Source organism: Letharia lupina (genome assembly GCF_014066315.1).
Source record: "Letharia lupina isolate WasteWater1 chromosome Unknown contig_18, whole genome shotgun sequence".
NCBI lineage: Eukaryota > Fungi > Ascomycota > Lecanoromycetes > Lecanorales > Parmeliaceae > Letharia > Letharia lupina.
In genome coordinates, this window is record NW_023502987.1 from 788,071 (window position 1) to 803,132 (window position 15,062).

General features: G+C 46.9%; 5 protein-coding genes across 5 annotated transcripts; 3 read left to right on the forward strand and 2 right to left on the reverse strand.

The window, feature by feature from the left end:
- Positions 1–129: 129 nt before the first annotated feature.
- Positions 130–380, forward strand: HO133_003683 (uncharacterized protein; the record flags this gene model as incomplete). The annotated part of the gene is made up of 2 exons (XM_037294605.1): positions 130–161; positions 209–380. The coding sequence occupies 2 exons, from the start codon at positions 130–132 to the stop codon at positions 378–380; spliced, it is 204 nt and encodes a 67-aa protein (XP_037149293.1).
- A 403-nt stretch (positions 381–783) lies between these two features.
- HO133_003684 (uncharacterized protein) lies at positions 784–3,711 on the forward strand (the record flags this gene model as incomplete). The annotated part of the gene is made up of 9 exons (XM_037294606.1): positions 784–805; positions 828–1,001; positions 1,058–1,125; positions 1,201–1,329; positions 1,399–1,629; positions 1,691–2,146; positions 2,201–2,458; positions 2,658–3,110; positions 3,178–3,711. 9 exons carry the CDS (start codon positions 784–786, stop codon positions 3,709–3,711), a joined length of 2,325 nt encoding a protein of 774 aa, XP_037149294.1.
- A 3,189-nt stretch (positions 3,712–6,900) lies between these two features.
- HO133_003685 (uncharacterized protein) lies at positions 6,901–8,614 on the forward strand (the record flags this gene model as incomplete). The annotated part of the gene is made up of 2 exons (XM_037294607.1): positions 6,901–7,341; positions 7,430–8,614. 2 exons carry the CDS (start codon positions 6,901–6,903, stop codon positions 8,612–8,614), a joined length of 1,626 nt encoding a protein of 541 aa, XP_037149295.1.
- A 901-nt stretch (positions 8,615–9,515) lies between these two features.
- Positions 9,516–11,074, reverse strand: HO133_003686 (uncharacterized protein; the record flags this gene model as incomplete). Its single annotated transcript, XM_037294608.1, has 2 exons — positions 9,516–10,776; positions 10,854–11,074. The coding sequence occupies 2 exons, from the start codon at positions 11,072–11,074 to the stop codon at positions 9,516–9,518; spliced, it is 1,482 nt and encodes a 493-aa protein (XP_037149296.1).
- Positions 11,075–14,255: 3,181 nt separating this feature from the next.
- Positions 14,256–14,708, reverse strand: HO133_003687 (uncharacterized protein; the record flags this gene model as incomplete). Its single annotated transcript, XM_037294609.1, has 1 exon — positions 14,256–14,708. The coding sequence occupies one exon, from the start codon at positions 14,706–14,708 to the stop codon at positions 14,256–14,258; it is 453 nt and encodes a 150-aa protein (XP_037149297.1).
- Positions 14,709–15,062: the final 354 nt, after the last annotated feature.

Sequence of the window (15,062 nt, forward strand, 5' to 3'; positions counted from 1 at the left end):
CTTTATGCACACGCTACCTGTAATCGCCCGTCCCGCGATGCAAAGCTTCTAAATTGAGTCGAGTCCTCGCGCAATATACCGTCCATCCATAACATCTTACGACCCATCACACACCCCAAAGATTCAACTATGGCATTCGCCTGGAAAGCCTCAGGCCTGACGTTTGTCTACTTGTCTTCAACTGGATTCAATGGCTGACAGATCACAGCTACAACCGATACTTAGCCGTCGCAGCCCGCGTTGTCCGACGCTCACTCAAGGAAGGAGAACGGCTGAAGGCCGAGAGACGAGGAGAGATGGAGCTGAGGTTCGCCAAATGGGAGGTGGGTCTGGCTTGGACAGTTGAGAAAATCGAACCAGAGAGAACTAACGAGGCATGATGCAGAATGGCAAACAAGGAGAGAACAAGAGTCTCGCCCAGGCAAATGCTAGTTCAATGGCAGAAGGAGCTGGGCATGGACAAGGACAGTAATAGGGGAGTTTGCTGGAATTTGGGGCGTGGAAACAAGGGGAAAGGCTCCCAAGTGTATAGATACGCTGGTCGTAGGCTTGCGGAAAGGCACCTCTCACCGTAGATGATGCTTTTACGAGGAATCAACAAGATCGATAGATAACTGGTACTTCCATTTGCTGGTAGCAAAATGGAAGAATAATGTTGATCGAAGAGAAGATACAACAAATTTGTAGCAAATCACGTGTCTCTCCGTAACTTCTTGCAACCCTTAGGTCACCTTCCCGTGTATCTACACGAACGGATAGTCAACGGTCTTGACTTAAGCCCACATGAATTTCGAAGTCGTCAAAGGTAAGATCCATATCCCTTCCAGCAATCGCACAACTAAGAAAACCCGGAGACCTCATGGCGGATTTTTCGAAGCTCAGCAGCGCACCGGATCACCACGACGTGCGACAGCAGCATCACTCTCCGCTTCCCCCACAATCAAAGAGCAAACGTATTGTGACTCAGAATGTTACCTCCGAGTTCTTCGCCGCCGCATCAGGTCCGTGTAATTCACAAGCATGGTCGAAGACAGAATACAGTCCTGATTTTAGACAGCTCTCAATACCGGTCAACTTGTTAAAGATGAATACTTCACTCTATTCGAAGCAGTGGGAGCACTGGAGGTAAGCGTATAGTCTTGCGAATGCGGCATACAACACGCAAAAATTTCAATATCAACTGCTGAGAGATTGTGATAGATCATGGATCCTAAGATGGATAGCGGTTTCTTGACATCTGGTGAATCCGTAGAGCATGATTACGATGTCCTGAGAGAGCTACTACCAGAGGAGGTCCTCGGAATCATGGACCAAATGTTATGCTTTGAGGTGTGCTTTCGCTGTACCCTAATGATGTGAAGCAATGGACTCTTCTGATACTGATCGTAGGTATCGTAGATGACGTGGCACATGGGACATCCTCTTTCACAGTCGTTGTTTACTTCAGCATATATCGATCAACTTCTCTGGCCCGATCCCAAGACATTGGAGCAAGCTCGTTTTGAGCGGGACAAGACGTCCGGACCAGGGAATAAGCTGCTACACCTAGTACTTCGGGCATATTGCCTGGGCCTAGTCAAAACTTGCGACTTTGTACGTAGGAGAATCATGTCCGAGCATTACTACGAGGTCAGTCCGCTTCTTCCGATGGTGGATTGGGGGCAATTAGTCAATTGCCAACTTTGTTTAGGAAGAAGACTTTGTGGTGAGCCTGTACCATCGGAAACTGCTCGACGACTTCGAATTGTCCGATATATCTACGAAAATAGAGGATGCCATGGCGTTTGTCACTAAAGAAATAGAGTCGATGGATCGTCCCTTCAGAGACGCCCTCCTCAATCGGCTACAACTTCGAAAAACGTTGCTGTCTGCTGTCCAATCAGATGGATTTTTGGATCGTCAAAGAGCGAGGCTATGGGAGAGGTGCCTCGAGCTACTTCCCATGCTTTCGCAGACAAATAAGCTTGGTGTGCCGATAGAGAACTCTTTCGGCATAAAGATACAGCGTAAGCTAGCTAGCAGCGTGCCTCCGCGACCAATAGTCAGGATCAGCTTTGACGAGGCTCTCTCACGATTAAGTGGTATCTGTCAGAACGGTAGGGATGCTTACCGAATCCTGGATTCTCAGGCTGGAACTCGTCTCATGGTGGGCGGAATTGACTTGTGGCGCTTGACCAAAGCTGTTCTGACCTATCCTTAGACGTTCGTCTTGACATACCAATCTCGAATACCACAACCTTCCATTTACATACGATGCTTACTGCAGTCACTGGTTTTCAGCGAGATGAGGGTACTTGGGACCATATCATTGAAGCAACTTCTCTTTGATGATTTCGAAGAACTTGTGCTGCCTGCAGATATCCTTGTCGACCCAGCCAATGGTGACATCGAAGCGCCCCAAGATCCTAGGTTTCAGATCTCGAAGAGGATGGATGCTTTCGTGACAAAAGCTGCGGATGTGAGTCTAGCATGAACGTCACGATTGGCTCGTGCAGCTAAGAGAAGCAGTGTTTTCTCAACATATCTAGAAATCTATGCATGAACAGATCTCGATTACGACGCATCCTTTGTCGCGATGCTGTTGAATGGGAGAATCTACAGTTCGATGTTGGTCCCGATCATACATTGACTGTTGTCTATTGCTAAATATAGAATAGGCTGAAGGGATTGACACCGAACTTCGCAAGTACACCAAAGAAGAGCCGATTAGGGAACTAAGTGCGCCAAACGAAGAGATCTGGTCGTTTCCCCTGTCGTCATGGGCGTATTATTACAAATTGCGCCAGATGGAGTGGATCGTGCAGATGGGCTTCGAGCTAGACATCTACCAAGTTGACGAGCTAGCTGGAATGTATTGGTATCTAGACTGGAAACCCCTCCACAGACCATGTGTAAGGGCTGAAGTCGCTATTTATAGGTATCTGCAGCATCTGGCAAGCACTCGGCTTCAGCACATAGAGCGTATTCGAACTTTCAGCGCGCACAGGCTTAAGCGCATCGCCAACCCAACGCTCAAGCAGAAGACATCATTTCGCCGTTCGTTCTCTTTCCTGGATTTTGCTACGCTTGAGGCATCGGCGACTCAATCTTTTGCCGAGGGTCTCTCCTGTGTAAGTCTGACACCGCCTCCGTTGTCTCTTTGAATATCTGCCAACGTGCTCACTACCGCGGCATTAGCTCTTCTCATTCTTAGCTCATCTAGGACTTATTCCTGCTCCATACCATCCTTTGCCGTACGGCACGCCAGCGCTTCGCTATTCTCTCCGAGTGCAGCCCTTCCTTTCTGTGTCTCTCCCTGAGGTGCCGTCTTATCCCGAATTTGCATCTCGTGTTTCTCTTCACACTCTCGAGAGAGATGCAGGAGATCCTTCCCATCAGACAGCATCCACAAAGATTGAAACCAACGATCAAGCGGTTGCAATCCTGGACTTTGCAGATCAAGCGTTGAAAGCAGCCAGAAAGGATTGGGAAGCTATCAGCAAGACGAAAGCCGAGACAGCACGGTGCGTTGGATGCGAAGACTGGTGGAGAGCCTCGGTCAAGAACATCGTCAGAGCTTGCATCACAGCAAACATAATGATTGCAACATCAAAGAAGGCCATGTCGAAAGCAGCGTCCCAGGACGCACGGGAGATCCTAAAAGTGGAAGTGGTAAAGAGTAATGAGCTCTATCACGCTTGGTGGATGGTACCTCGGATTTTGCCGAAGTGAACCTCCGAGTGTCGCTATGGCTCATTTCAGAGGAGTGATCACAAGCTCGTACTAATGGCGATGGAACGGAGTCATTGTTGGTGCGAGCCGATGTGTGTGATGCTGCATTCGCAAGACAACCGGAAAGAGGAAACTGGTGTGATCGCGAGTAAGTATCAAAACGCGGAGAAAACCAGTCGCCTATCGTCTCTCGTCTAATCATGGCAATTGCCAGGCCGTCCCATAAGTAGCTGTGACATGGGGCCTAAGTGTTGCATCGTCCTCTTAGTCCAAGGTTGGAGCGTACGGCACTTTTGTTCACAACAGGTTCAATCTTAGAAACGTCTCGCTCGCTTAACCATCGTTTGCGCTTCTTCTGCCGAATCGCAGCCCTCCCCTGTTGCTCCTTCACTTTCTACGCTCATTGTCCACTTCTGCTTTGAGTTTATGTCCAAACGTCCTCGTGGGCAACGTCGTCTTGGTTGGATACCAGGTTCCCGATACTCAAACGTACCTAATTGGCTCCCTCATCAGAGACATATCTAAACAGCCCATCCTCGTAGCTCAGGTCTGCGCGGTAGTCCAGCAGTAGATGAACAATCGCATCAGTGTATGGGGTGGTAGCGTTCTTCTTCCTCAAGACGACCCCTAAACGTACTCTGTCGCCGACTGCTCTCTTTACACAGTATCTAAGTTGGAAGCAAAATTGACTTATGTCATCTTTAACGAGGCGATGGAAGGATTGATGTATCCGATAACCTCCCGGATCTAATGTAACAAATCTACCTCCACCCCCTGTTATTATACTATCAAGGCATTTACGAGGTAATCATAACTGGCAGGACTTGAAGGGTAGTCGTACGTGTGTTCAATGTCGCATAGACATTAAGGGGAGGGGTTTTGGTAGAGAGATTAGTGGTAATAGTGGTATTTCCCCAAGGACTAAGGGGGGGTGCAGTGTATGTAAAGTCTTCTTATGTCGCAAAGGGGACTGTGTGAAGCGATTTCATGATAGGGTAGTTGCTATGTAGTCTCTAGACTAGATACAAGCCATTCATAGTAGATTATATGATGGGAGTGGAGTGGTGGTGGAGATGGTAGTAGGAAAAATGGATTTGTTACATGTGGGAGGTTATCGGATAGGCAATCAAGGAACCAGAACCTCTCGCAACAAACGCTGAGGCGAAGTTGGGAATTGAGAAAACGCCACTACATAGGTTGCAAATGTTGTATGTCCTGAACATGAATGCAAGGAGTGCGCCGTCAGTGAAACTCGGACATGATAGACCTTTTTAGATGAACTGGCTTCTTTGTTCAAATCGCTTGGCCGACGTTTTTTTTCAGACCTAGGAACAACAACATCCTGCATAGGACATCTCTATTAAATAATTCAAGTCAATGACCGGAGGAATGTGCTTATCCGGTGGTATCATGCCTATAACGTAGAGTACGCAAAGCCGAGCCCCGTACTGCTCTCCGAAGAGATGGCAACCTTTATGCTAGCATCTTCGAAGATCACACTTGTATTCGTATCAAGCCAACAATATTTGAAGAATATGACATAAAGGCAGTCCAAACAGTGTAATTGATGGCATCAAACTCCATCCTTCTTGCTAATAACAGGACTTCCACTGTTGCGAGTCCTGCTTTTACTTGCGACTTGCTGTCTGTCTCCTCAATAGACATGTTGTCGACCACAGGCAGTGCTAGATGTGGCGCTGGTCTGGCTGCTTATGATTCGCTCTCAATGACATCTGTGCTCAATATCCAGCTATCTTCTTCGGACACCTTCAAGCGTTGGTGGTCCAAGGAAGCACCATGAAGAGCACCCGAGTTCGTAAGCTATTGCTGATGAAAACTTCGAACATGCAGACCATTCCGTTTGGTCAAAAGCATGTATATACAAGTTGATTCATTGCCAGTCCCATGGCACCAGTGATGATTCAGACCCGCTATTGCCCGCTTGATAATACGACAACGCTCAAACCGAACTTGAGGGATCTTCTATTTCTTGCCTAGTACGGCTGTTGAACCACAGCAATATGCTATCTTAATGTGTATAGGACAAAAAGTAGAGTACTTGTTCTTTCGTGTCACTTATCAGGAGATCAGCTCTTCATACACATGTTACCCCTATATTCTTAATCATTGGGAAACAAAAAAGTTCCCGCAAGCACCCCCCCCTCGAAAACCAAAAATTGAAATTTCTTGAATATCTTTACAACCACCACTCTTTATAATCTATAATTTTTATAATCTTTTCTCATAATACTAAATAATTAATTTTAAGAATCTTAAAAGATTTTAATTTCCCTATCGTAAGATATAATATAAATTAAAAATATACGCTTTACGTTGAAAAGTTACCTCGGCTATTCTATAATCGCCAAGACTTATCTAAAAAATCTTAAGAATTTAATAGATTTTTATTTTACTATACAGCAGATAATAAGAATAATTCAAAAATTAAAGATCTTGATCTTTATTATATCTTCTTATAGTTATAAAGTTTTTAGAAAATTATAATTTATCGTTGTGAAGTTATTCCAGAAGTTTCATTTTTCGATTTTCGAGAGGGGGGTGCTTGCGGGAACTTTTTTGTTTCCCAATGATTAAGAATATAGGGGTATCCCCAAATGTCCTGCGCAAAAGTGTGGGCTTTTCGCTCTTTGTAAATTGTAGCAAACCCCTCTGCAATTACCTCTTACAGCGCATTTTGACCGTCAAAATCCATCAATAGCAGCCTAATTATCCTCTTCATCATTCAATTTTTCACCAACAATTGCTCTGCTGAGTAACCCTAATTATTGTTAAGAATCGTTCGACCTTTTCCCAAGAAGCAAGAGCTGCGATATTGGGTAGTTGAAGCTCTTGAGGTGTTTTCTACACACTCGCTCGGGCTTCTGGCCCCCCCCCTCCTTCGGTGGGGCTGACGCGGCGGCACCAGCGGGCAGCGGCAGTCTGTTGCCAGCTGGTGGGCTCGCAATCAGCTAAGCTGACTCTCTGAAAGCACTTGCAGACATACCCTACCTGGGAAGAAGTAGACATCTTTGTTCTTGTTCTGCCTCTAAATTCTTGGGGTGGGGGGAGAAAAGGGATTCTGTACATGGTTTTGAAACGGGCAACACGATGCATCAATTCTATCAGTCTCATCAAATCCCCTTGGCCCGTCGGGCCACCGAACCCGTCACTCTTGCTCCCACCGCCTCCATGATTGATCCAAACCTTGAAAACCATCATATCCAACAATCACAAATTAATGCTGCCTACGGAAGACCTCAAATCCCCAATCATCATATCATTCCGAATGGCTTTCACCCTAATCACAACGCTTCTACAGAGCGTGAACTACCGTTGAGAGAAATCGACGACAACTCTATCGATGATGCTTATGTTCAGTTTATCATGTATTGTAATCCATCTATTCGTGCAAATGTTGATACCAGCGAGTTGAAGAAAGGTTTTCGTACACCGCCAAAGAGCGATGGAAAGACTTTCAGTCCATACACCTTGTTCGGCTTGATCTCTAGGCTGGAAGCTAAAGACATCAAGACTTGGACCCAGCTTGTGATAGAGTTGGGCGTTGAGCAGCCAGACGCTGCGAAGAATCAAAGTTCTCAGAAGGTCCAGCAGTACGCTGTCAGGCTAAAAGTACACACCCTCTCTCCCATATTGATCTCATCGCCGTCCTGTTGTCATCTGCTATCGCTCTTAGATGTACTGATTTCTGTGTCAACAGCGATGGCTTCATGCTTTCCACGTCGATGCTTTCTTCAATTACCTGCATAGCAAGCCCACTCTATATGTTGAAGAAAGGCCCGCGACTGAGGAATCTTTAGCAGAGACTGTACGAGATGGTATACCGCCAGAAGAAGACCTCGCCGTGCGTGCTCTGCTGCCTCAATGGAGACCCAAACGTGGCCGACGAAAAGCCGAGGACATTGAGGCTGAAGTCGAAGCGACTGCGGCGAATAAAAAATTGCATACTCGCTCTAGCAGCGCTGATTTCACAAGCATGTTTGAGGAGCAGTACTCAACAGCCCCATCTAGCGCGATGCCTTGGAGCGCACAAGCCCAGCAAAGTGACCCATGGGCAGCAGCTCAAGTAGCCATTGCACCCAAGACGCCCAGTACCGGGCAGACACCTACTCCAAATCAGCTGAGTGCTCAGAGCATGGGTCAGCACACGCGATGGCGTTTTACCAGCAACGAAACAGCTTCCTCTCCATATCCCCAGTCCGCCATTGCTCCCAGAAATGGATTCTCCGCCAGCTTAGCATTCGACGAGCCCAGGTCTGCTCACCCTTCAACCAATTCAAGCAAATCGCCAAACAGGAACCGTAGAAGACACGGCCCTGCTGTTTCTAGCGCATGGCCATCGACTACCAGTACAACCTCCGGCAAGCTACGAGGCAGACCTCCGAGCAATCGCTCAGTACAGGATGGGCCATTCTCAACCTTTCCCGTCAATCCAAACGCGAAAGAAACCCCTGCAATCAGCGTAGGCACACCCACCCATACCAGTCCAAGCCCAAGCCGCGAGACGCCTCCAAGTACCCAGCAAAGCCTCACATTCAATCAGCAGCCCGCCTTTGGCGATTTGTCCCAACCCCGAAAACCTAACAAATTGCAGCTTCAAGTACCGGAGCATTCTGGCGGACCTGTGCGGCTTGCCACGCCACCTAGAGTTCTTATCAATGGTGAGAGTAATCGGCAAGCGTCTGTGAACCATGAACGGAGGTCATCCGTCGAATTCTTCAACGACTTGGATGAGATCTCCGAAGAAGATGGGGAGGATGACGGGAACGAAGAGGAAGAGAACATTGACTGGAAGCGGAGAGCGCTGACATTGAAGAAAAGGCTGCTGGAAAAGGAGGAAGAGCTGAGGACGATCAAGCGAAGAGTATTGGATGCTGTAATGTGAGACGGCTATTTGCTAATTTCGATTCACTGCCCCTGACAGGAAGAATCTGGGCGCAAATTGAACTTGAAATTTTAAGCGTGTGGTTGTTCCCCGAGACGTCAACAAGACCACGACTTACACCCAGAATAGGCGTACGGATGGTTGGGCACCTGCCATGTCGCTGCTATCCAACATCCACCTACGATCTTCAAGGAACGTGCATCTGATGGCGCCTTTCCCTTCTGGAGTTGCACGAGTTTGACTTCAGTGGATCGCGAGGAGTACTTACCATGTTTCCGAAGTCAATTGAATTGCACGAGCTCGATTTCATTGAATGGCGAGGGACGAGGGTTAAGTTTCCAAACACCGAGAGAGCCACGAGAGATTGGAAAATGATGAAGACAGAGAGGGGCTTTTCTAGAAATCTGGTAATTCAATACATTTGTAATGGCTTGAATCTAATACTCGTGGAGAGGATTAACCCAGATCTATCAAGAGTGTGATGAACTCTAAAAGCTCCATCTTTTCTCTAATTCATGGTGGACAAGGTCTATTAGGCCTGCTCTGATGAATCGCAAGGAGCCCAAAGTGGGAAATTGAGAGTGGTTATAAGCTTCATTCTGATCTATCATGAGGACGTGTCTCCACGAATTGATGCAGACGAAGGGGAAGGAGCCACAGTCGTGCAAGAGGAGAGCTTTCAGGACTCTTCTGCAACGTCAGGATTCTGAGGGTTGGCCTATAAATATTAGACATCTACTCGGGAGGACGTCTGGTTCTCGATCACATCTTCAAGGCGGCTTCATGCAAGTCAATGGTATCATCCATGTATCCAACGCTTTTTAATGCCGCTTTCGTGACTTCAACCATCCTACGGCTCCGCTATTGCCTTCTCCGCCTTCCAAGTCACACACAATTGCCCCTAGGAAGCCGTTTCACCGGTCATCTCCTCAACCACCACCTCCGTCTGACCTACTCCCTTCCCAGTCCCAGAAGTCAAGATCCCTTCCCGACTCTGACATCCGGGACAATTATGGACAACCTCGTGTGCAAATACGTCGCAGTCAATACAGAAGAATCTCCCACAATTTTCGCATTCATACCGTCCAGACTCGGATACCCCATCCTTACTCGCAGTACTAGTATGCACAGCTTTCGGAGGGTGAGGTTGGCTCCGCGGAGTAGCAAGCGACATCCGAACATGGTTCTGCGCGCCAGAGGTACTCTGGCGCCGCAGTGAGGCAGGTCGTTCAGGGAACGGTGCCTGGCAGCCAAAGCAGACCTTTTGACCCGATTCGTTTGCGCGTGCCCAGGTGACTTCTCGCCAATTGCGTAAGGGGAACAAGTGGTGGTAGCTGCGTGCTAGATGCGTGCTTAAGATGAGGGTGAGGCCGCATGCTGGACATTGTGTTGGTAGCGAGCAGACCTTGCTGCTGCAGCGAGAGCAGAGATAGCCGCCACGCGTGGGACGTGAATGACATGCGCATAGTGTAGGACTTGGGTCGACGATCCTGCTCGGAAAGCCCATCATGAGTAGACTGCTTTCAACTCCACTGCGCTCAGTGGTGGAATGGGGCGTGGTTGGAGGGGTGGTTGCGCGCATGAGCAGGTCGCGGTAATGGATTTCATTGAGAGCGACGTTGTATGTTTGGCTTGGAGGTAGTGAGGGATTTGTGCGGGTGGCCAGGGTGAGGCAGATGGCGACTTGGGCGGCGAGACCGATGATTGTGACAGTTATGTGGGAGGAGACAAGGGCGGAAATAGTGGCATGTATATCACCCGGGTCGGAGGAGAGAAGGGAGCCAAAGAGGATCAAGACCTCGCGGGTCGTATGTGTAGGCGCATGAAAGAGAGCGGCACGAGCCATATCGAGGGCGTTCTGGAGAGAAGGTTGACCTTTTGGTTCCTGCTCATGCAATTTCTGGATGTTGGAGATATGGTCGTTTGGATTACCTGAAAGGGATGATATCGTGAGCGCAAGACCATCGCGTGTGCCTATTATCCCGAGTTGAGAGATAGGGTTCTGCTCGAAGAATTCGGTGATGAAGTTTATGGTGTAGCGGAGAGTGAGGAGGTAGCGGGTTGGGCGCAAGTCCTTGTCGGACATGGCATTTGAAAGGTCGAGAACAAGGAGCAGATGGCGGATGATGCCTCTCTGGAGGGGTGTGGTGTCTTTGAGCAGCCTATATAGCTCTCTCCAAATTAGAAATGCAGCTCCTCTTGCGTTCAATCGCAGTGAGTTTCACCCTGTGCTTCTCACCTCTTCCTCTTGCCTGCCTCAAGAAGTCCCTCGACTGTGGAACTGATTGTGCCATCCGCGCCTTCTACAACGTTCTCCCATGTGCGGGTTACCTCCCATCCTGCTCCTCGACTGCCCTGTCCGGTCACCCTTGAGCCCGCCCCAGCACCCCGGGTGACTTGATGGGCTTCTATATCCTCGTCGGAGATGTCTTGCACGTACTCGTCGTCGGATTCGGCCATGATGACGAGTAGAAAAGACGATTATCAGCAGAATTCACGGTAAGACAGTGTGGCCATGTCCCACAGGTTCAGATGCGATAAAGAGTGGAGCTGATTTGTTGCTTGGCACCTAGAAGACAACAGAAATGTCCCCCCCACTCACTCGAAGGTCGCATGGGGATGACCTAGGTAGGTGAGCAGAGATGGATAAATATTACTTACTCTACGGTACTCTTTTACCCTACGATAGACGTCTACCGTACGATAGCCTCCTATACTATAATATTCTCCCCTCCTACGATAACTTACTCTCTTACTCTACGATATTCTTCTCTCCTACGACATCTTAACCCCACAAAATTCTCCAACCCTACAACACTCTCTTACCCTACGACATTCTCCTATCCTGCAAGATCTTCAACCCCGCGATATTCCATCGGGAATAAATATGTGCTGGGGCGTGCGCTTCCCAGTAGTGGAAAGCTTGTCGATACCGTGGGAAGATCAATCAATACCTCATAGTTATATGATTTATCAAATTTCGTCTACGCTATCAGTATATATGATAGGAAAAGGTAGGGCTGATTGAATTTGTATGTGCAGCCAATTCAGGGTCACTACGCTTTTTGGTTAGACACCGCGGGTAAATAAATTAGCGTCCGCAACCATCAAAATCTCTCACCCTACTTTTAACCCTTCAATAACTTTACTATTTTCTATTGAAATTTTAAGATTTCTTTTTTAAATTATAGAGTATAGATTGCGCGTCTAAATGATTTGAAAAATTTAAAATTTGGTCTTATAATTGTTACACGGCAAGGAGTTCAGATATCACTTACCAAAGTTCGCTCGACAGCCCTGATCGAATCATCGAAAAAATGAGTATATTATTTGAATTTGAAATAGCTTTTTTCTTCTCTATTAAAATCTTTTAAATTTCTTTTTAAATTATAGTATGTAATTTATATACTTTAACATTTTAAGAATTCTAAATTTCAGTCTTATAATTATTTAAGAGCAAAGATTTTAAATATTATCTATTAAAGTTTACTTATTATATTTACTCGATACTTCTAATTAAAAAAATAGATTAGGAATTTAATTTATAGGCCTAAACTCGTATGATTTAAAAGCGTATAACTAATTCTATAAGACTATAACTTTATAACTTTACTTTATTATTATATTTTTGATAAAAGAAAAGAAATTAAGAAAAATAGATTTAAAGATTTTAAAGTTCTTTTTCAGCTTTTTCTTTTAGACGTACCTGTTTATATCCGTATTTAGATCGAGAATAAAGAAATAAGGTATTTTGTAGACTAGGAATCGTAAATTCCGATGATCTGATTGGTTACTAGCTTCTTAGCGTAGAAGCCATTTGGGATTTCAAGTCTTGAGCATTGAGAAAGCAAACTTTCCAATTAGATTTCATGATACGCTCTATATGAGATGCAACAACCAGGTAGAACCCAGGTCAAAGAATTCAATTTTTGAGTCACTCGCCATAACTAACCACTCGGCCACCTTCCACGAATTGTAGCTGTGATGTTATATATTTCTCCATTGTAATAGCGGCTAAAATGCCCGGGTGGTGCGACCTTAGGGCAGCGCAGAAATCTCCGCTCACCAAAAGAGCGGTGACATTGGGGTACATTGCTAATCACTTGGCGAGATAAGATAGTAGAAATCTGTCAGAAAATCAAGACTTGGTCTATGGATTCATGATGTATGTAATAGTTAATTGATTCTCTACATGATGAATACAGGTACTAATAGACGGAGTTGCGGTGCCAAGACCACGCTAGGCCTGTGTCGAGATGGTGGCAAAATCTGCCCCAAGCTCAGGCGGAGATCTTCCGACGGCTGCCGCTTTATCGCCCGAGAAACTCCCTGCTTCAGACCTCACTACGCCACCACGCCACGTTGACACCCCCCTTCCCCCCACTTTCCCCCTCCTTCATGCCCCCTTCCTCTTCACTTCAACCATAGCATCATGCATGCGACTACTGGCTCTCGAGACGCCGCCCCAGGCACCAGGCGTTGGCTGAGATTCATAGACACTCCCCCGATCCCCTCTTTACCTCCATCTTTTCCACAAGAAATCTGCGTTCCATCAGGATGGGCCGGCGACTTTTTCCTCAAGAGCAATTGGCACATGCTATAGATCACGGTGCCTACGTCCCAAAGGGTCATCTTAGAGTGGATAACTCAAGAATCATTCAGTCGCATGGACCGAAGACTTTAAGAGATCATGCATACATCATACAGGGGTATGTCGAGTATGTCTACGTCTACCAGAGAGTTCTTTCGGTTGGATACACGCCCGCTAACCAAAGTTCAATAGCTGGATTGATGGCTTGTAGCATCTTGCCCGTTCAAGGGAAGGGACTCTTGCTACTCCTCCTCCCTCCCCTTTTCCTCGCATCGGATATATATACCGAAAACCATCCAGCATTTCAGGAGGTCAGCCCGAATCCAAGCCTGGCGACTACAAAAGGCTTCTTGCGGTATCTTGCACATACGAGTAAGGGAAGATTGGCGGAAAGGATGACAGTGGATTCCTTAACCGCAAACACTGATTGGTTCTTTGCTGCATCTAAAGCTAGATGTGGCACTGTTTAGGACACTGATGACAAAGCTGCAATCAAAGCTGCGAGTCCATCTCTTGTGCCGCATATAGCAGATCAAATAATTCATTTCAGTGGATACGCCAAAGTCTTCCAGCAGAGGGATTGATTACAAACCAACATCGAACAAAGCACCTTTTTGGAGATGAAGACTTGGTCCGCTTCAACAGGACTTTCTGGACTGTAGACGATGCACATTCAATCCATCCAGGATAAGTCGCAAGACACTACCTGCCATGCATAATTTGCTGGTGTTTCTGTTGGAAAATTGCAGAAAAGATGAGACTTCATACCCTGCTGGTATAAGTGAGGTGCCGTTGCGAGAAGTAGAGACCGTTGTGGAGTCGGGTATGTTTGATGAAGGAATTCTGTCGAGCTCTATGTGACGTTAGTCGTCATATATTTCGTGATTCCAGCCCTGATAGCTTACCAAATCTTGAGGCACGTGGCCGATTACATGCCCTCAAATTGCTGATGAGTGAAGCAGATGGCATTTGCAAGTTGCTAGCTGAGTATGCAGGAATACCATTTGTATCAGGGCGCTCGCGTTCTGCGCGTCAAAGCGATAAGCAAGATCAGTATACTTGGAACAATTCGACATATGCAAACATACTGGACATCACTCGATCCGTGACCGCTGGCGACTGAGAAGCGTGTACCAGATTATTAGTCCAGAGTGGCATACTGGCTCCACCAATTTCACGAACGGTTGAATCCCGATTAGTGTTATCGAGATGATCCATGCTGTCGATGCTTGTGCAGCGCGACATGGAAGCGCTGGAACTCATAGCATCGGTCGATAATCCGTAGTCCTCATCTAAGACTCCTAAGTCGTCTGCAGGCTCCTCACCCGCATCTTTTTCATATTCACCTCCCTCATCTCCACTTCCTCCTGCGCTAGAGCCCCGTGATGCTGGAGTATTCCGGAAATCTGCGGCCTCCTCTATCACACTGCACACATTTGAAGCTCCTGACCTAGAGTTCAGGTTTGATGTCCGGTGAGAGCGTAATGCGCGAAGAGGAGCCATTAGGGCTCTCGCAAGGGTGAGATAGATACACTAAAGCATCACAAAGCTGTTTATCACTTGCTATATATCAATGCTCGTCAATGAATATTATCACTTATTCAGCATAGACTTGGACTCAGGATAGCACATTAAATCTGCAGAAAAGTTGGGATGGGTTCGGATGCTTCTGCGGTCGATGACGCATGCGTGTACTCGGCCGTGGAGAGTGTGTAGACCAACTCCCCATTATATGCTGGGCAACTTGGGCGGAAAATATCTCGAAGCTGCCGAGGACCTGTCCACATGGTCAGAAATATCTATCTAAGCATTTGGTCGTCCATACTCATCTGTACTTCTCTCGAACCCGAAGAAAAT